Source organism: Choloepus didactylus, chromosome 7 (genome assembly GCF_015220235.1).
Source record: "Choloepus didactylus isolate mChoDid1 chromosome 7, mChoDid1.pri, whole genome shotgun sequence".
NCBI classification, from domain to species: Eukaryota; Metazoa; Chordata; class Mammalia; order Pilosa; family Megalonychidae; genus Choloepus; species Choloepus didactylus.
The window spans coordinates 63,658,279-63,680,162 of NC_051313.1; the positions used below are offsets into that span (position 1 = coordinate 63,658,279).

General features: G+C 35.1%; 1 protein-coding gene across 4 annotated transcripts in view; it reads left to right on the forward strand.

Annotated features, from left to right (window-relative positions):
• Positions 1–21,884, forward strand: part of RNGTT (RNA guanylyltransferase and 5'-phosphatase) — a 407,161-nt gene that overhangs the window by 203,803 nt on the left and 181,474 nt on the right. For 3 of the 4 annotated variants that reach the window (XM_037843368.1, XM_037843370.1, XM_037843371.1), the window contains one exon: positions 16,963–17,031. The exons of the other annotated variant lie outside the window; for it this stretch is intronic. In XM_037843368.1, coding sequence (XP_037699296.1) covers positions 16,963–17,031 — 69 coding nt within the window. The remainder of the gene's footprint in view (positions 1–16,962; positions 17,032–21,884) is intronic. 4 annotated transcript variants of the gene reach the window in all.

Below are 21,884 nucleotides of genomic sequence, written 5' to 3' on the forward strand. Positions count from 1 at the left end.
CAGTACCATGCTGTTTTGGCAACTGTGGCTTTATAATAAGCTTCAAAGTCAGGGAGTGTAAGTCCTCCCACTTCGTTTTTCTTTTTTAGAGTGTCTTTAGGAATTCGAGGCATCTTCCCTTTCCAAATAAATTTGATAACTAGCTTTTCCAAGTCTGCAAAGTAGGTTGTTGGAATTTTGATTGGGATTGCATTGAATCTGTAGATGAGTTTGGGTAGAATTGACATCTTAATGACATTTAGCCTTCCTATCCATGAACATGGAATATTTTTCCATCTTTTAAGGTCCCCTTCTATTTCTTTTAGTAGAGTTATGTAGTTTTCTTTGTATAGGTCTTTTACATCTTTGGTTAAGTTTATTCCTAGGTACTTGATTTTTTTAGTTGCTATTGAAAATGGTATCTTTTTCTTGAGTGTCTCTTCAGTTTGTTCATTTCTAGCATATAGAAACATTACTGACTTATGTGCATTAATCTTGTATCCCGCTACTTTGCTAAATTTGTTTATTAGCTCTAGTAGCTGTATCGTCGATTTCTCAGGGTTTTCTAGATATAAGATCATATCGTCTGCAAACAATGACAGTTTTACTTCTTCTTTTCCAATTTGGATGCCTTTTATTTCTTTGTCTTGCCGGATTGCCCTGGCTAGCACTTCCAGCACAATGTTGAATAACAGTGGTGACAGCGGGCATCCTTGTCTTGTTCCTGATCTTAGTGGGAAGGCTTTCAGTCTCTCACCATTGAGTACTATGCTGGCTGTGGGTTTTTCATATATGCTCTTTATCATGTTGAGGAAGTTTCCTTCAATTTGTACCTTTTGAAGTGTTTTTATCAAAAACGGATGTTGAATTTTGTCAAATGCTTTTTCAGCATCTATTGAGATGATCAATTGATTTTTCCCTTTCGAGTTTTTAATGTGTTGTAATACGTTGATTGTTTTTCTTATGTTGAACCATCCTTGCATGCCTGGAATGAACCCCACTTGGTCATGGTGTATGATTTTTTTAATGTGTCTTTGGATTCGAATTGCAAGTATTTTGTTGAGGATTTTTGCATCTATATTCATTAGGGAGATTGGCCGGTAGTTTTCCTTTTTTGTAGCATCTTTGCCTGGTTTTGGGATTAGATTGATGTTAGCTTCATAAAATGAGTTAGGTAGTGTTCCATTTTCTTCAATGTTTTGAAAGAGTTTGAGTAAGATTGGTGTCAGTTCTTTCTGGAAAGTTTGGTAGAATTCCCCTGTGAAGCCATCTGGCCCTGGGCATTTATTTGTGGGAAGCTTTTTGATGACTGATTGGATCTCTTTGCTTGTGATGGGTTGGTTGAGGTCTTCTATTTCTTCTCTGGTCAGTCTAGGTTGTTCATATGTTTCCAGGAAATCGTCCATTTCTTCTACATTGTCCAGTTTATTGCCATACAGTTGTTCATAATATCCTCTTATAATTTTTTTAATTTCTTCAGGATCTGCAGTTATGTCACCTTTTTCATTCATTATTTTGTTTATATGGGTCTTCTCTCTTTTTGATTTTGTCAGTCTAGCTAGGGGCTTGTCAATCTTGTTGATCTTCTCAAAGAACCAACTTTTGGTGATATTTATCCTCTCTATTGTTTTTTGTTCTCTATGTCATTTATTTCTGCTTTAATCCTTGTTATTTCTTTTCTTGTACTTGGTTTAGGATTGGTTTGCTGTTCATTTTCTAGCTTCTTCAGTTGATCCATTAGTTCTTTGATTTTGGCTCTTTCTTCCTGTTTAATATATGCGTTTAGTGCTATAAATTTCCCCCTTAGCACTGCTTTTGCTGCATCCCATAGGTTTTGGTATGTTGTGTTCTCATTTTCATTCGTCTCTATATATTTAGCAATTTCTCTTGCTATTTCTTGTTTAACCCACTGATTGTTTAGGAGTGTGTTGTTTAACCTCCAGGTATTTGTGAATTTTCTAAGTCTCTGATGGTTATTGACTTCTAATTGTATTCCATTGTGGTCAGAGAATGTGCTTTGAATAATTTCAATCTTTTTAAATTTATTGAGGCTTGTTTTATGTCCCAGCATATGATCTATTCTGGAGAAAGTTCCGTGAGCACTAGAAAAGTATGTGTATCCTGGTGATTTGGGATGTAATGTCCTGTATATGTCTGTTAAATCTAATTCATTTATCAGATTGTTTAGGTTTTCAATTTCCTTATTGGTCTTCTGTCTGGTTGATCTATCTATAGGAGAGAGTGATGTGTTGAAGTCTCCCACAATTATTGTGGAAACATCAATTGCTTCCTTTAGTTTTGCCAGTGTTTCTTTCATGTATTTTGTGGCACCTTGATTGGGTGCATAGACATTTACGATTGTTATTTCTTCTTGTTGAATTGCCCCTTTTATTAGTATGTAGTGGCCTTCTTTGTCTCTCAAAACATCCCTGCATTTGAAGTCTATTTTATCTGAGATTAATATTGCTACACCTGCTTTCTTTTGGCTGTAGCTTGCATGAAATATTTTTTTCCATCCTTTTACTTTCAGTTTCTTTGTGTCCCTATGTCTAAGATGAGTCTCTTGTATACAACATATTGATGGTTCATTTTTTTTGATCCATTCTGCGAATCTATATCTTTTAATTGGGGAGTTTAATCCATTTACATTCAACGTTATAACCGTGAAGGCATTTCTTGAATCAGCCATCTTATCGTTTGGTTTATGTTTGCCTTATTTTTCCCCTCTCTCTATTAATATCCTTTATTGTACCCATACCAAATCTCTTTAGTATTGAACCTTTCTCCAAGTCTCTCTGTCCTGTCTTTGTTTCTCTGTCTGTAGGGCTCCCTTTAGTATCTCCAGTAGGGCAGGTCTCTTGTTAGCAAATTCTCTCAGCATTTGTTTGTCTGTGAAAAATTTAAGCTCTCCCTCAAATTTGAAGGAGAGCTTTGCTGGATAAAGTATTCTTGGCTGGAAATTTTTCTCACTCAGAATTTTAAATATATCGTGCCACTGCCTTCTTGCCTCCATGGTGGCTGCTGAGTAGTCACTACTTAGTCTTATGCTGTTTCCTTTGTATGTGGTGAATTGCTTTTCTCTTGCTGCTTTCAGAACTTGCTCCTTCTCTTCTGTGTTTGACAGTGTGATCAGTATATGTCTCGGAGTGGGTTTATTTGGATTTATTCTATTTGGAGTTCGCTGAGCATTTATGATTTGTGTATTTATGTTGTTTAGAAGATTTGTGAAGTTTTCCCCAACAATTTCTTTGAATACTCTTCTTAGACCTTTACCCTTTTCTTCCCCTTCTGGGACACCAATGTGTCTTATATTCGGACGTTTCATATTATCTATCATATCCCTGAGGTCCGTTTCGATTTTTTCAATTTTTTTCCCCATTCTTTCTTTTATGCTTTCATTTTCCATTCTGTCATCTTCCAGGTCACTGGTTCGTTGTTCAACTTCCTCTAGTCTTGTACTGTGAGTGTCCAGAATCTTTTTAATTTGGTCAACAGTTTCTTTAATTTCCATAAGATCATCCATTTTTTTATTTAGTCTTGCAATGTCTTCTTTATGCTCTTCTAGAGTCTTCTTGATTTCCTTCATATCCCGTACTATGGTCTCATTGTTCATCTTTAGTTCTTTGAGTAGCTGCTCTAGGTGCTGTGTCTCTTCTGGTCTTTTGATTTGGGTGCTTGGGCTTGGGTTATCCATATCGTCTGGTTTTTTCATATGCTTTATAATTTTCTGTTGTTTTTGGCCTTGTGGCATTTGCTGAACTTGATAGGGTTCTTTTAGGGTTTGTAGACCTATTGAAGTCCTTATCTCTAATTTATGAGATCTACAGCTTCGTGGAGTACACTTTCTCTAACTAATCAGCAGGTGGCGTCCACGAGCCACCTGTTCTCCACAAGCCAGTTCTCCCCTGCTTAGCCTTTTTGGTGAGTGGGGGAGTGAGTCTTGTGGGGCCCAATTGGTGTACGAAGCTTGCGTGTGTAGTTGGTGTTGCCTGCCCTGTATGTGGGGCGTGTTTCTGGGCAGTCGGGGAGGGGGGGTGGCCCTAACAATCAAATCTCCCTGGTGATCCTAGAGTTTTCAAGCTGCTGCAATAGTCTAATCCTTCAGTTGAGTCCTGCCACAGTTTGTCTCTGCCACTGACCCACAAGTGCTTGGTATTGGCGTATGGCTCCTGAGACTTGCAAGTGGGCCCCTCTTCCAGGCTGTGCACCCCGGGTCCTCTGTTGAGGGATGACTGTGCTATGTCACAGGTGAGTGCCGTCCCCTCAGGGCAGTTTTGGGCTGCTGGGCTGTGTAGGGAGGCTCCCAGTCTGCTCAAATGATGGCTGAATGGGGCTTTGTTAATTCACACTGCTCCACCTTCCCAACTCTGGGACAATCAACTGAGGTTGCAGGGAAGGCTAATGTCCACGCCCAGTTTTGTGGTGTGTGCCTGTTATTTGAAGCCCTTCCGTCACACTGGGTTGTCTGGGACAGCTCTGGGCTATGGGGCTGGCGATGGGCAGGAGTGTTTCCTGTCCACCAGGATGGTGGCTGTGAGCGGACACCCCCGTTTTCTTGGGAAGTTGTGGTGTTTAGTGAATTTTCTCAGCCACTGAATTATTGCCTTTTGTCTCAGAGCTCTCTTAGTTCTGCTCTTGACTTGACGTGCCCAAATTGAAAGTCTTTGAAGCTTTTTGTATTTGGCTTAGATTTCGCTGATCTCAGCAGTTCGACATTTTCATGAGTGTTGTATGAAGTATGCCCAAAGACAGATTGCTCTTTGGTGTCCAGTCCACGCAGTTCCTGGCTTTCTACCTACTTTCCTGGAGGAGTAACTAAAACATACAGCTCACCAGTCTTCCATCTTGCCCCGCCTCCTACTTTTATTTTTATTCTCATTTTTATTTTTAATTTTTGGAGTAATGAAGATGTTCAAAAATTGATTGTGGTGATGAATGCACAGCTGTATGATGATACTGTGAACAATTGTTGTACACTCTGGATGATTGTATGGTACGTGAATATATTTCAATTAAAATTGCATTAAAAAAAGCCAGCCCATTTCTGGTATATTGCATTTCAGCAGCTTTAGCAAAGTAAAATGGAAAACCATGCAAAAATCACTTTTTTTTTTTTTCTTGCAGTCTTTGCAAATTGGCTCTGTCTTGGCTGGTGCTCTCCTTCAGAGTTTAGGCTTTCTATTAAGAAGATCAACCCAAAGGGATTGTGAAGTGTAGGTTCCTTTCCATGTTTTCTGAGCCTGAGTCTTGTCCTGGGCTTGTGCTTGCTTATGACCTTAAAAATTCCAGTTTATAGGAATTTGAATGCTCCCTTTATTACCTATGTAACAGAATTTCTCCCCCTTCAGGGTGCTATATTGTTTGACTCAAAGTAGGTAATCTTTTGCCCCAGACTGAGTCAACTTAGTTGTTTCTCACACTGCTTTAGCTCTCTGCAAGCTGCCGAATATGTTCTTGGAGGGTAAGCCAGAAGTAAGTTCCTGATTCTGTCTTTCAGGTTGCCAACTGACAGATTGATACTGAAATATAGGCATTACACTATGTGCTTAGGGGTTACTTTTCTCCTTCCAGAACAGGGTCATGGACCCACAATGGGAGCACGGTGTGGCTCCACACTGTGCTGGGGAGAAATTGGAAGAGGGGCCAGCAAGGGCCCCATGAGTTTCTCCTACAGTTTTTTTAACATTGTGTTTTCTTGATTTGGTTCTTGCCCAGTTACTACAACCCTTTAACTGTTTTCTAGAGTTCTGAGGAAGATGACTATGCCAGTTTTGCTAGTTGTTGAAAGATTCTGTGGGGGAAAGTACCCTAGAGTGTGTTATGCTGACATCTTGGTTGATATGAAGAGGTTTTCTATTTTTTTAGTAAGTTTATTATTTGTAACCATTCTATAGTAAAGACTTTTCAACAAGCTTTTAAGTATATATGTGAAAATGTCACCATAATCAAGGTAATGAATATGTATGTCACCCCTAAAAGTTTCCCCATACTCCTTTGTAATCTTTCCCATCTCTCCCCTCCTCTTCTCTCATAGATTAGGCAACTGTTTCTCTGTTTCTCTCACTATTTATTATTCGGTATTTTCTAGGATTTTATATAAATGGAATCATGTAGTATATACTCTTTTGGGGGTGGAGGGGACTATGCGTCTATTTTAATGCTGAAAATTATTCTATTTAATGAATATATCACAATTTGTTTATGCATATAAACTGTTATGCATATTCTATTTAATGAATATATCACAATTTGTTTATGCATATAAGCTGTTATTCATATTCTTGTACAAGTCTTTCTGTGGATATATACTTTCATTTCTCCTGGGTAAATACCTAGGAGTGGCATGGCTGGCTCCTCTGGTATGTGTATGCTTAATTTTAAAAGCTTCATACTGTTTTCCAAAGTGGTTGTACCATTTCACCTTCTTACCAGCAGCATGTGAGAGTCACAGTTCCTGTATATCCTTGGCTATACCAGTTTTAGTCAGACTTTTTACTTCTAGCCATTCAAATAGGTATGTACCTGTATATTGCCATGACATCAATATTCATTTTCTTAATGAATAATGACGTGTTCACCATCTTTATGTGCTTTAATTTATCATCCATCTTTTTGATGAATTGTCTGTTCAAATCTTTTGTCCATTTTAAAAATTGGGTTGTTTTATTATTGTGTTTTGAGAATTCTTTATATATTTGGGATACAAGTCCACTGCAGAAATGTGCTTTGAATGTATTTTCTCCTAGTATGTGGTTTGTGTATTCCTTCTTTTAACAGTGTCCTTGGAGAGCAAAAATTTTAAATTTTGATGAAATGCAATATACCAATTTTGTTTTATTTCTCATGCTTTTGGTTTTTATCTAAAAAATCTTTGCTGAACACAAGGTCACAAAGTTTTTCTTCTTTTTTTTGTCTAGAAGTTTTATTACTTCAGGTTTTACATTCAGGCCTGTGATTCGTTTCGAATAACTTTTTTGTATATGGTGTGAGATAGGGATACGAGTTAAAGTTTTTTTCTCCCTCTGGCTATTATTTCTATACAAGTTATTATTATTATTATTATTATTATTATTATTATTATTGTCATTGAGTTGCTTTTGTACCTTTGTAAAAACAAGTTGTCATGCATATCTGGGTCTATTTCTAGATTTTCCTGTTATGTTGCCTTGATCTGTTTGTCTTATTTTAATGCCAGTAGTACACTGTCTTAATTGCTTTTGTTTATCATAAATCTTGAAAACAGATAGTGTTACTCCTCCAACTTTGTTCTTCTTTTGTGAAGTTGTTTTGGCTGTTCTAGGCCTTTGCATTTTCATAGGAATTTTAGAAATATTTGTTAATTTCTATAAGAAGGCTTCTGGAATTTTGATTGAGATTGCATGAATCTATAGATCAATTTGGGAAGAGTAATCATCTTATCCATATTGAATCTTCCAATCCATTAATCTACTATGTCTCTCCATTTATTTGGATCTTTAATTTCTCTTGGCATATTTTGTAGATTTCAGTAAGCAAATTCTGTTCATCTGACTTTTTCAGATTTCCACCTTTTGGCTATTGTGAATAATGCTGCTATAAACACTGGTGTATAACTATCTTGTTAGAGTTTTTGTGTTCACTTATTTTGGATATATCTAGAAGTGGGATTGTTGGATCATATGGTAATTCTGTTTTCAACTTCCTGAGGAACTGCCAAACTGATTTCTTTGGGGGGCTATTCCATTTTACAGTGCCACCAGCAAAGTGTATTTCTCCGCATTCTTCCCAATACTTTTTGTTTTGTTTTTTTAATAATAGGCATCCTAGTAGGTGTGAAGTGGTATGTATTTCCCTGATGACCAGTGATTTTGAGCATCTTTTCATATGCTTGTTGGCCATTTGTATATCTTTGGAGGAATGTCTCTTCAAGCCCATAGCTCATTTTTTAATTGGGTTATTTGTCTTTTTGTTATTGAGTTGTAGCAGTTCTTTATATATTCTAGATAGTAAACTCTTTTTAGATATATGGTTTGCAGTTATTTTTTTCCCATTTTGTAGGTTGTCTTTTCACTTTTTCAATAATGTCTTTTTACGTACAAGTTTTTAATTTTGATGAAGTACATTTTATCTTTTTTCTTTTAGTTGCTCATGCTTTTGGTGTCTTTATCTGTGAAATCACTACCAGATCCAAGTTTTGAAGGTTCCCCCTTTGTCCTTGATCCATTTAGAGTTAATTTTTTAATGTGGTGTGAGATAGCGGTCCAACTTCATTCTTTTGAAAGTCAATATTTATATCATTATATTTATATTGTCATATATATATGGTTTTGAAGGTGGTTTGTCTATAGAAAAGAAATAAAATTAATTTTTGCAAAATTTATTACTGATATTTGAAGAGACCAACTTAATTTCATTAAAATTATTCTCAGTATGTGTTATACCCAAATTTATTTTGGCCTGTTTAAGGTTTTTGCAGCACAAAGACAAAAAAATTTTAATTGTGTTACCATACCCTTGATGCATTGGTTGCTAATTTCATAGCCTTATTTTATCAGTAAATTTGGGGGCTTGCTAATTCTTTGGTCACATGAGCCAATTGCTACAATACATCTCATAATATTTACAGATATGTTTATATCCTATTGGTTCAGTTTCTGGAGAATCCTCGCTAATACACCTAAGTTGCTAGTTACTTTGAGAAGACATGTGATATAATCCAGGATGGTTTTTTGTTTTTTTAAAAACCTTTTAAAAACTGTGTGTATGTATGTATGTATGTATGTATGTATGTACGTATGTATGTATAGACCTACCTACCTACCTTCCTCCCTTCCTCCCTATGTCTTATTTTTGGTGGAATGACCAGAGATATCAAGAGGGTAGTTTCCCCCAGACCTGGTGCCCCACATTATATTTTAGACTGTGATTACATTCAGGAAAAAATGACGCTGAAGTTTTAAATACCCACATATTTACCATAGTTGACCTTTTCTAAATCATGGTGTATTATAAATCACTGTTTTGTCAGAATTATTTTGAATAAATTTTATTATTACTTTTAGGAGGCTTATAAAGATTTTTTTGAATGTTATTCCAAACAGAAACTTGAATGTCTCAGTTTTATATACTCAAAAACAAGAGTAGTAAGTCTGGAATGGCACTATTACTGGTTTACGTGCCTTTTAATCCTTAAAATATACTTTGCTTTTTCTTACCTCTGAAACCTGGTATTTTGTATCAAAAACCCCATCACATGCTATGGGTTTCTTCCACTGTTCCTATCCTTTTTTCTCATTTACAAAGATTTTAATTTCTTTCTCTATTTTTATCCTTTGTCTTTCTTTTTACATGTCCTTAGAATTCCTAGTCCTAGCCTAGGGAATATGAATGCACATATATGTTTGTGATAATATATACACAAATGTGCACCCCATTAGAAGAAGAGTATGACTCTGTAAGTTGAAGTAGGATGGGGCTTTTCTGGGAGAGAATGTATGGTTAGAAGAATGAAGGAAAACAAATTAAAGCTTTGTATTATACATAGGAGGATAATGACAGTACAGTTAATGAAAGCAAATATTCTTTAAAGTTGATATGTAAAATTCCACTTAACCATGTAATTAATTTGCTGAATTAAATTGTTGTTAAATGCTTAACTTTAAATTCAGGAAATAAAGTCATTCTAACAGATAGTTAACATTTTGCTACTTTGTTTATGAAGTATTTATATAACTTTTGATATTAGTGACACTACCCCATCCCACCCCCCCCCCCCCTTTTTTTTAAGATTCTGAACTTTCTATTTCAGTTCTGGCTTAAAGATGATACAAAGAATAAGAGAAATGTTGTATGCTTTTATATTGCAGAAAACAATGTATGTTTCTTAAGATCTCACTTCTGTTTTCCTAGTACTTTATTATGCTATAGATCATGTTTAGTTTACAGCTAAGTGTCTAGCTGAAGACACTCAACATCTAAGCTAACAGTCTCATTTTTGATACCTAAATGGGTCACTTTACTCATTAACTGAGAGGGCAACTATAGCATCATTCTATAGTTTGCCACATCCTGAACAACCTCCTGGCAATAATGTCCCATAGGGGAAGCCATAAGCTTTCCTTCTGATGGATAGGAATTTGAGGACAGTCTAAATTGTATGAACTAGAGAATATATAGGGTGAATAAAACTTATTCAAACAAAAGATGTACTTTGGAATGAAACATATTGTTTTACAATTTCCTGTATTACTCTTTGTTTGAAAATATTAAATTTTATATTAAAAATAAATGTTATTTCCTCTTTATGTTCAAATTATAATTTTTAAATCTTTTCCTTGGTTTATCTTGCTCTGTACTCTTTATCCCCTTTCTTGTGACAGTCAGATCAACCATTTTAGGTAGTTTAGTTTTATTTTTACTGCATTACTTAGTGTTTATGTCTCAGTACTGTTCTCTCTTGTATTCCTTCCAAAAGTCTTTAACTGGCTTCTCAACTAGTAGGTCTTTCTCTTCTACCCATGAAGCAAATGATCACCTATACTTACTTTTTTTTATTGATTAAACTTTTAATTTTGAAGTAGTTTTAAAGGATATTTGCAAAAATAATATACAACTCATTGTCATTGCCCAAGAGGGGTTTTGTAGCCAAAGGACTAAAGAAAGCACCAGACACCTTCTGAGACATGAGCTCTTATTGTGGGGCTTACCTATACGGTGGGAACTCGAGTCATGTTGCCCTAAATTCAGGAGCTTCTCTGAATGGATTCAGGTTCAGAGCTCAACGTGAAGATACTCTGCCCTGTGGGGAGGCTGAATAAGCTGGTTATAAGGGCTTGACATTCCAATGGGTATGAGAGCATAAGGCGGGAGCTGGGGTCTTGCAGTGTAGGGAGGGATTGATTGTCAACAGGGAGGAGGGGAGGATTATAGATTATCTTGTAGATAAATGTGTCTAAGGGAGTCTTAGGGGAGGAGGTAGTTTCAGGTATAGATTACATTTAGTGCCTGATTTTACAAGGAGAATAGGTCAAATCTTAACTGGCCTAGGTCAAGCAAACTGCTGTGTGCAGTCTTCAAGACACTTGGGGAAGGCCCTGGGCCCAGGGCTCCCACACTCATACAAAGAACTTCAACACCCACCCCAACCGTATACCTAGATCCATCAATTTTAACATTTTGTCACATTCGCTGTATCTGTCTGTCCATCCGTCCATGCTTCCACCCACCCATCCACCCATCTGTCTTCCTGCTTGCCTGTCTATATATTTATTTATCTATTTTCTAAACATTTGAGAGTAGATTGCATACATCATTCTCCTTGAAAACATAATACTTCCATGTACATTTCCTGAAAACAAAGATATTTATTTATGTAAACTTCTTAAGTACACTTATCAAGGTATCAAGTTCAAGAACTTTAACAATGATGTAATGCTTACAGTCTTTATTCCAATTTTTTCACATATCTCCATAATATCCTTTTAGGCCTTTTTTCTCCCATTATTAGATCCAATTCAGGGTTACGTATTGCATTTAACTATGCAATATATGGTTTTTAAAACTATGTCTGTCTTTTTAGCTACTCTTTTTTTTTTTTTTTGTTAATTTATTTATTGTGGAAACATATATAACATGAACTTTCCCATTTCAGCGTCTCCCAGCATACCATTCAGTGGGAATAAACTCATTCACAATGTTGCGGTACCCTCACCACTGTACATTGTAAGAATTTTCCCATAATTCCAAACAAAACCCTACACCCATTATGCATTAACACAACCCCTACCCCCATAATCTGTTCTCTATATTTTGTTTTTATGCATTTGCATATTCTAGCTATCTCATAGAAGTAACATCATACGATATCTATCCATTTGTGTCTGACTTATTTCACTCAACATATCTTCATGGTTCATCCATGTAGTGGCATGTATCAGAACGTCATTCCTTTCTAAGGCTAAGTAATATTCCAGTGTGTGTATATACTTCATTGTGTTTATCCATTCATCTGCTGATGGATATTTTTTGGCTATTATAAATAATGCTGCTATGAATATTGGTATATAATGTTGAGTCCCTGCTTTCAGTTATTTTGGGTATATACCTAGACATCAGATTACTGGGTCATATGATAGTTCCATGTTTTACTTTTGGAGGAACCACCAAACTGTTTTTCCATGGTGGCTACACCATTTTACATTCCCAACAACATTAATGAGGGTTTCTATTTCTCTGTAACCTTGTCAGCACATTATTTTCCATTTTAAAATAATAGTAGAGTGAGATAGTATCTCGTGTTTTTGGTTTGTATTTCCCTAATGGCTAATAATGTTAGGCATCTTTTCGTGTGCTTTTTGGCCATTTGTGTATCGTTGGAGAAATGTTTACTCATGTCATTTACCCATTTTAAAATTAGATTATTTGTCTTTTTGTTGTTGAATTGTAGTTGTTCTTTTTGTATTGTGGATTTAAACCCTTATCAGACATAGTTTCCAAATATTTTCTCCTACTTTTATTTATGAAATAAATGGTTTATTTATTTCCAGTTTTTACCAAATTTAGTGCTGTTCATTTTGTTATCCATACTTCTATCTTGTATTATATTCCTTGTCCCTGAAAAATTTCTTTTAAAATGTCTTACGTACCTGTCCAGTAAAATGGATTGTATTGGATTTTGTTTGTTTGTAAAAGTCTTTATTGTGCCTACATTTTTGAAAGATATTTTCGCTCGCTAAAGATTTTTGGAATGACAGTTTTTTTTTTTTCGGTTAATACTTTGAAGTTGCTTTTCCATTATTGTCTCATTTATATAATATTTGAGAAAGAGTCTGCTGTCCTAGTTCCTAATCTTTCTTGTGACCCCTTATACAAGCCTGGTTAAAAGAGCTAGTGAGTGGATGTGAACCTCTCTTGTATTTGGGGCTTCCAGTGTATAAACTGTTATAATAGCTCACACTTGGTTTCTATGAATTGATAAAACATTCAGTTATTTTTTTCGTACCCAATTTTATGACTGCCACTTCTTCCTCCTGTGCCCCCTGAAAGATGAATCAGTTCATATGACTCATCCTTCCTTGGAGGGGGATGAAATTCAGTTTACTTTCATTGCCTTGAGACCTCAGCTCTATGATGACCTTAAAAGAAAGTTATGACTTTATAGATTATCTGCTGTTTTTCTTATTGTTAGGTTGGAAGCGACATTCTCATGTCACTGTTTTCATCACAGGTGAAAGCAGAACTTTCCCTTAAACCAGCCTGTTGAAGATAATTTTAGAGTAATGCACTTTCAAAGAATTATGTAAATATAGACCCATAGAATGAATTAGGGGGAAAAATGTTGTCCTAATGTTATTCAGTCAGTAATTGTAGCTTGGGATTACATCTGCAAGTGACAATGTAGTATATAATTTGAAGCAGGCTGTAACTCAGAAACAGCAATGAAAATAATGGAAATGTGTTAAATGACTTAAATGTTGGCTATTTTGATGAAGACACTGGTATGTTGATGATGCCCATAAATTTGGATAAATCTTCCAAATTCACTGATAAATTTTCTTTCTTATATTGTAAATGGAAAAGAAACAATACTTCTAAATTGACATTATTTTGCATATATGATTTAGATATGAATAAATAAGCCAATTAATAAATCATACAATATTAAGAACCTTTCTAAATTTTATCTGTATCTCTAAAAGTTTATACATTCATGTTGGTCTAAGAAACCTTTTGTCCCCCGCCATGAATTTTACTTCCCTTTGTATGCAACTTATTCGCATAGTACATGTTGCAAAACATTTAAAGTCTGTAAAATTTAAATGGTGAGTTGACTGCTTACATGTGTAGTAAGTTGCAGAAATCTGTGGAGCATTTGTTTCAGAAAGTCAGAGAAGATTTTCTTTGGTTATTCCTTATTTTTAGTACAAGTCTGATTGAAATCTGTCTTGGGTGTTTTTCCTTTTTTAACTTGAAAGCTTTTTATTTTGAAGCTAGTTGCTTAATATCTGGTGGCCTCAGTTTCCTTTTCTGACAAATTGAATAATAATGCAAAACTCAATGACACCTATCTAACAAGGTGTAGATAACACAACATTACCACAACGCTGTTTCCCTGCCCTTAATATGACAGATGATACTGTAAATATTATAAATGTTGATGTGTTAAGTAAAGAAAGAAATATTGTCTGGAGTAATGCCAAGGAGCAAGTCTTGTTTTGACCCAAGAAGTTTCATGGTTCTTAAGTTCTCTGATTGATAATAAGTTAGAGCAAAATGAAGTTATTTTCATTTCTACAGCAGATAGCATCATGTTATCTAGAGTCTGGTCTATTGTACACTTTATACTGTTATTTTATATTTTGTGCTTTATATATATAAATCACATACTTTATACTTCTACTTATATTTTAGGTACAGGAATGATCCATTACATGAATTTGAATACTTTGGTCTCAGAATGAAAAAGCTGTGTTTAATAGTCATAAATGGTGGTGTACCTACACTAAAAGAACAAAGATTCTTTTACACCCCCCCCTTTTTTTAAATAGATGCCTGGGGTGTTTGGTTTTCATTGCATCATCATTCTTCAGCAGAGTATTACTTTTCTTATATGATTTGGTAGAACAAACATCAAGAGTATACATTTTTTGTCTTACTTGAACCTTTATCCATCATCCATTTATGGATATTTAAAAAAAGTTGAAATAGAACATGAAGGTTTTATATATATTCTCAGTATGAATATGTTTCAATTTTTTTTCCTCCAAGATAAATATATCACATATATGAAACATAGCTTTAGTTTAACATTACCTTCTAAATTTCTAGCAATAATGTGATTTGATATTTTTTGACAGGGATGCCTGGAGTTCATTTTCTTTTCTCAAAATGCATTTATAAGAAATCAGTACTTTTAATCCATATTGAATTTTTACTTAGGCAAATTTTCTCATGTAGCTAAGTCACTGTTTTGGTTTGCTAATGCTGCAGAATGCAAAACACCAGAGATGGATAGGCTTTTATAAAACGGGGGTTTATTTTGCTACACAGTTACAGTCTTAAGGCCATAAAGTGTCCAAGGTAACACATCAGTAATCAGGTACCTTCACTGGAGGATGGCCAATGGTGTCCGGAAAACCTGTGTTAGCTGGGAAGGCACGTGGCTGGCATCTGCTCCAAAGTTCTGGTTTCAAAATGGCTTTCTCGCAGGATGTTCCTCTCTAGGCTGCAGTTCCTCAAAAACGTCACTCTTAGTTGCACTTGGGGTATTTGTCCTCTCTTAGCTTCTCCAGAGCAGGAGTCTGCTTTCAATGGCCGTCTTCAGACTCTCTCATCTGCAGCTCCTGTGCTTTCTTCAAAGTGTCCCTCTTGCCTGTAGCTCCTCTTCAGAATGTCACTCACAGCTGCACTGAGTTCCTTGTGTTTGTCAGCTCATTTATATGGCTCCACTGATCAAGGCCCACCCTGAATGGATGGGGCCGTGTCTCCATGGAAATATCTCATCAGAGTTATTACCTACAGTTGCGTGAGGCACATTTCCATGCAAACAACCTAACTTAATCCCCACTAATATGTCTGCCCCACAAGTTTACATCAAAGAATATGGCTTTTTCTGGGGGACATAATACATTCAAACCAGCACAGTCACTTAAATATATGAATGAATTTTGTAGAGCAGTTTACTTAGCTTAGGGAACTTCTGGAGTCAAATGTATGAATCTAAGAACCATCCTGAAATTTCTGCCAATTTGGCCAAACTCAGGGTAATATGGCTCTAAGAGTCCCAATTTGCTAGCTCCCCGTGTTTATTGTTGTGATTAGGTAAAAATCAAAGCAAAAAAGAAAGCACAAAGAGTACTACAGTTTTAAGAAAATGTAGGTATTCAAACTCAAGTTGATTACAGGTTTAAGCAGTAGGAAACTAGAGTTGCTCTTATTTTTTCACTGTAATTAGAGAAATTACAGATTTTATAGAATAAAATGGAAAAGAAATGACGTCACAGTTTGGGAGGATTATCAGCTTTTGTTGCATGTGAAGCAGACTTGAAGTTTTGCTTTTAGAATGCTATGTCCCTGAATGGTTCTAAGAGGATATGATTATGATAAAAGGATTCATAGCACACAGCATATCCAATATTTTGGAGACAAATAGATGAATCTCAGAACTATCCTGAATTTTATTCAGTTGTCAGATGCTGGATAATTTTATAACATTACCTCCCTTTGTGAAGGTATATTGTCTTTTCTTCCCTGAAATCCAGAAATCAAAGTCTAGTGTCTCCATCAGTGGTACACATTTTAAGTTCTTCTGCCTTTTGGCAGATGCTGCATTGAAAAAGCTGTTGTTTGTTTATATTTTGTACTGTGTATATTTTATAATGAAATTCTCTGCTTGAAAAAATTAAAAAAGATAAAAAGCAAAACAAAAGAATTGAGCATAAGAGAAATGTTAAAAAATTTCTTTGCTTGGGGGTTTTTGGAAACCACAATAAAGCATCTTTGGACTGCAATCCCCCTGTTTGAGCTACTTTGTGGCTACAAGGTCTCAAGGGAGGTTTTTTTTTTTTTTAACCCCTTCCCTTCCCCTCCTAAAGCAAGTTTCTTTGCTATCTTCTTCTTTGTGTGTATTTATTTTTTATTCCCTTTAGTACTTCCCAGGGTTTCTGCTTTCACTTTGAGTTTGGCCTCTGTGTAGTCCTTGCTTTTTTTGCTGGCTCAGCAATGCATTTAAAAATGTTTTTAATACTTTATCCATCATTTTGGTTATTGTAGTTCGGACCGTTGTTCAGGATATCTAGTCTGTCATTGAATGGAAGTCTTCACGTATTTAAAAAAACCTTAAAAATATACTAACCTAGATCCCTGTGGATCCACCTCTCTTCGCACTTCGTTTTTAAGCTCTTAAAGCTATGTATTAAGGCATTTTTATAAAGCTCATAAAGAAATTTAAATACTTTTAAAGTGATTATTGTATTTCTAAAAAGTACTTACATATTTATTTTATAGCTACTTGAAGGAAGTTTTGCCAAAGAAGTCAGCCATGAAATGGATGGACTTATTTTTCAGCCCATTGGAGTAAGTTCATTTGTGTGTGTGTGTGTGTGTGTGTAGTTGTGTATATATGTATGTGTACGTATGTATGTTTATGAGTATATAAAATACATTTTCCTCAACATATTTAATGTGAATTGATTACTGCTGTGGCAGTGTCTTTTTCTTAAAGCAAAGTTTTCATTATAAAATATTATATATATAAATATATAATACAAACATGAACATCTGTATATTTTTTCACTAAGCTTAAGAAATAAAACATTGTTGATCATTACTTTTCAAGGAAATTAGTTTTGATCTAATCAGTTTTCTTATAATTCTTGCAAAATTAATGTTACCTTAGGTTTCTTTACTAGAAATCTACCAAAAACAATATATAAACACTTATTTCCATTTCCTTCTTTAGCTTGGTATGCCTTTAAGTATTAATATTTCTAAAACTTCATTTTTTTTAGATGAGTAAAATTCAAAGAGTTATCAATATTTTAAAAAGAATAGAATTCTTTGAATATTTATTCAATATCTAGTTTCTGAAACCCACTGAAGAACTTTTACCAGTTTAATGGACAGATGATGTATTTGGAGTAAATTGTACTTTACTCTAAAGCAGGGTTTCTCAGTTTCAGCACTATTAACATTTTGGGCCAGATAATTCCTTGTTGTAGGGGCTGTCCTGTGCATGGTATGATATTCAGCAGCATCCTTGGCCTCTGCCTACTAAATTCCAGTAGTACTACCCCACTCACCTAGTTATGACAACTAGAAATATCCCCAGGCATTGCTGAATGTAACCTGGGGGCAAAATTGCCCCTAGGTGAGTGGCCTATGCTTGAAGAGCATTAGCACTACCCAAGAAGTTTTTTAAAATGCAAATTCTTGTTCCTCACCCTGGACCTGCTAATCAGAATCTCTGGGGATGGGGTCCAGCAATCCGTGTTTTAACAAGCTCTCTAAGTGATTTTGATACATGTTCAAGTGTGAAAACCATGACGCTATAGGAAAGAGTTGTATTTCATGTGTTCTTACCCCATCAGATACTATGTTTTTGTCTTTGCTAACACTATTACTGTATTGGAAAATAGAGTTTGAGCTAGTTGTGAAGGTACATATAAAGACATCAGACTGGGTTCCTGGAGGAAGGAGAAGGGAACTAATATTTTTGAACACTGTATTAAACACTATATATATACTTTACATTTATAGTAAGTATATAGTAATAATATATAGTAATGTAAATTTAGATATAGTGTGATTTGTGATTGGCTTCTGTCCTCCTCTCAGCACTCCCTTGCCAAACAAGGAGTGGGAAAAATCTTACCTTCTGTGGTGGAGCAAGGAAGAGGATGGATGATTTGGAGATTAGAGACAGAAATTGTAGAAAACGCTATTTTAGGAAGATGGAAGTTGGATCCTTGAGTTCCTAGTAGTATCGAGGCCCAATCATCTTAGTTTGAAAGAAGTAAAGTCTAAATAAAACAATAAATATCAAGGAGTTTAAACTCATAGTTCAGATCCATACATATATGAGGATTTGATGTATATATCAGAGAAACGGCCTCACAAATATCTGGGATGTCTAGTATAGTCGGTTGGTTTATTAATCTATTTTCATCTAGTAATCACACTTTTTAGTATGACTTTATAATTAATATCTGGTAAGGCAAGTCTCCCTGTTCTTTGCCAGAATTTTGTTAAATATTTGTGGACATTTGGTTTAGGATATAAGTTTCAGAATCAGTTTGTCGGACTACCTCAAAATTCCTGTTAGGAGTTTAATTGGAATTGCTTTGAATTTAGATTAACTTGGAAAACATCAATGTCTTTCAATGTTACATTGCCTTCTCAATGATTAAGGTACAGCTCTTTTCAGGTCTTTTTCTATTCTCTATTCTATTGTGGTTTTTAGGCTAATTTCTAGATTTATATACTTTTTGTTTTTGTAGTAAGTGTTGTCTTATTTTCTCTTAAATTTTTATTTGGTACTCCTGATATGCTGGCACTCTATAAATTTCTTTTTTTGATTTAACAGTCTAGCTAAATACTCTTAGTTCTAATCTTTGTCAAATTTATTATATTGATCTTCTCCTGTAAGAAGATCAAATACATTGATTTTTCTTACGTTAACCCATCCTTGCATTCCTGGGATATACTATACTTGATCATGAGACAGTTTTTAAATATTCTTTTGGATCTGAGTATTATATTTTCTTGAGGATTTCAGCTATCTTATAGTTTCTCCTCCTTTTTTTGTGTGTTTTCAAAATAAAATAAGTACTTGCTTATTATAGAAAAAATTATACAAGTTCCAAGTAATGTATAATAATACATGGCCATGATTTTCAAAGCCAATTATAATAGCATTGCTTATAATGAAAAATAGGGCACTCTCCTTTCCCATCCTTCCCCATCCCCATGTGCCAGTCCTACGATGCATTTCCCATTGTTTTAGCTGGTTTTTTGGCTGTTTATCTCCATAATTCTACAAAATCTATGTATGATTCTTGTTGATTTTTTGTTTTACACATGAAATGCTTGCTTTTTTTTTTAATTACAGAAGTTGTGGGTTACAGAATAATCATGCATAAAATACAGGATTCCCATATAGTGCCCTATTATTAACACTTGCTTTGGTGTGATATATTTGTTACAATTGAGGAAAGCACATTTTAAACTTGTACTAATAACTGTAGTTCATGTTTAAAGTTAGGCTTCACTGGTTGTGTTGTGTAGTTCCATTATTTGTCATTTAAAAACTTTTATTCTAGTACCATATGTACAATACAAAATCTACCCTTTTAAACCATATTCAAATATATAATTCATTGCTGTTAATTACAGTCACAATATTGTGCTACCATCACCACCATCCATTACCAAAACTTTTCCATTGTCCCAAATAGAAATGCTATAGATTTTAAACCTTAACTCCCTAGTCCATACCCCCTTCCCATTCCCTGGTAACCTATATTCTAGATTCTGACTCTGTGGTTGCTCTGGTTTGCTAATGCTGCCATTATACAAACTACCAGAAATGGATTGGCGCTTATAAAGGGGGTTTATTAGGTCACAGATTTACAGATCAAAGGCCATGAAAATGTCCATATTAAGGCATTAAAAAGAGGATAACTTCACTGAAGACTGGCCAGTGGCATCTGGAAGACCTCTGTTAGCTGGGAAGTCATTGTGGCTGGCTTCTGCTGACCTTTTGCATTTCAAAATGGCATTTTCCAAAATGTCTCTGGGCCTGTCTCTCTCTTAGCTTCTCTGGAGCAAACTCTGGGCTACCATCTCTTAGGTGAGCATCTCCAAACGTCCTTCTGTCTATATCTCAAAGCATCAGCAAGCATTAGCTCCCAGGTGTCTCTCCAAAAGTCTCTCTCAGCAGCAGCACCATGCTCCTTCTGTTTGTGAGCTCTTATAGGATGCCAGTGATTTAATTAAGACCCACACTGAATGGGCAGGGCAACACCTCCATGAAAATAATCCAATCAAAGGCATTTCCTATAGTTGGGTAAGTCATATCTCCATGGAAACGGTCAATCAAGAGGTCACAACCTAATCAGAAAGATTAATAAATCTGCCCCCAAAAGATTGGATTAAAACAAGGCTTTTGGGGGGACAAAATATATCCAAACTGGCACAGTGGATTTGCTCCTGATTATTTCGTATCAGTGATACAATAAACTATTTGCCCTTTTGTGTCTGACTTGTTTCACTCAACATATGATGCCTTCACGTTTCATCCATGTTGTCACATGTATCAGAACTTCACTCCTTTTTACAGATGAATATATTCCACGTTTGTATACACCACATTTTGTTTATCCATTTATCAATTGATGGGCACTTGGGTTGCTTCCATCTTTTGGCAGTTGTGAATAATGCCTCTAAGAATATTGATTTGCAAATATCTGTTTGTGTCCCTGCTTTCAGTCCTTTTTGGTATATACATAAAAGTGGGATTGCCAGGATCATATAATAATTCTATATGTAACTTTCTGAGAAACTGCCAAACTGTCTTCCACCGTGTCTGCACCATTTTACATTTCCATCAGCAATGAATGGGTGTTTCTATTTCTCCTCATTTTCTCCAGCATTTATATATATTTTTTCTTAACAGTAGCCATTCTAGTGTGTGTGAAGTGGTATCTCATTGTGGTGTTGATTTTTATTCCCCTAATGGCTAATAATTTTGAGCACTTTTATGTGCTTTGGGGCCATTTATTTATCTTCTTTGGAGAAGTGTCTATTCAAGTCATTTGCCCATTTTAAAATTCACTTCTTTGTCTTTTTTGTTGTTGAGTTGAAGGATTCTTTTATCTTTCTTGATATTAAACCCTTGTCAGTTATCTAGTTTCCAAATATTTTCTACTATTGTATAGTATTGTATTGTATTGTATTGTCATTTTACTTTCAAGATAAAGTCCTTTGAGGCACAAAAGTTTTTAATTTTGAGACCACACAGAATTAAAAATTTTTTTTTTCTTTTGTTGCTTGTGCATTGGGTGTCAAGTCCAAGAAACCATTGCCTAACACAAGGTCCTGAAGTTGCTTCCTCATGTTTTCTTTCAGGAGTTTTATAGTTCCAGCTCTTATATTTAGGTCTTTGATTCATTTTGAGTTGATTTTTTGTATGTGATATGAGATAGGGGTCCACATTCATTCTTTGATTAATTGTTTTTAAATTCAGTTGTAGTGAGATATATTCACATACCATGCAATCATCCATGGTGTACAACCAGCTGTTCACAGTACTATCATATAGTTGTGTATTCATCACCCCATCAGTATTTGAATGTTTTCCTTACACCAGAAAGAATAAAAATAAGAGTAAAAAATAAAAGTAAAAAAGAACACCCAAATCATCTCCCTTA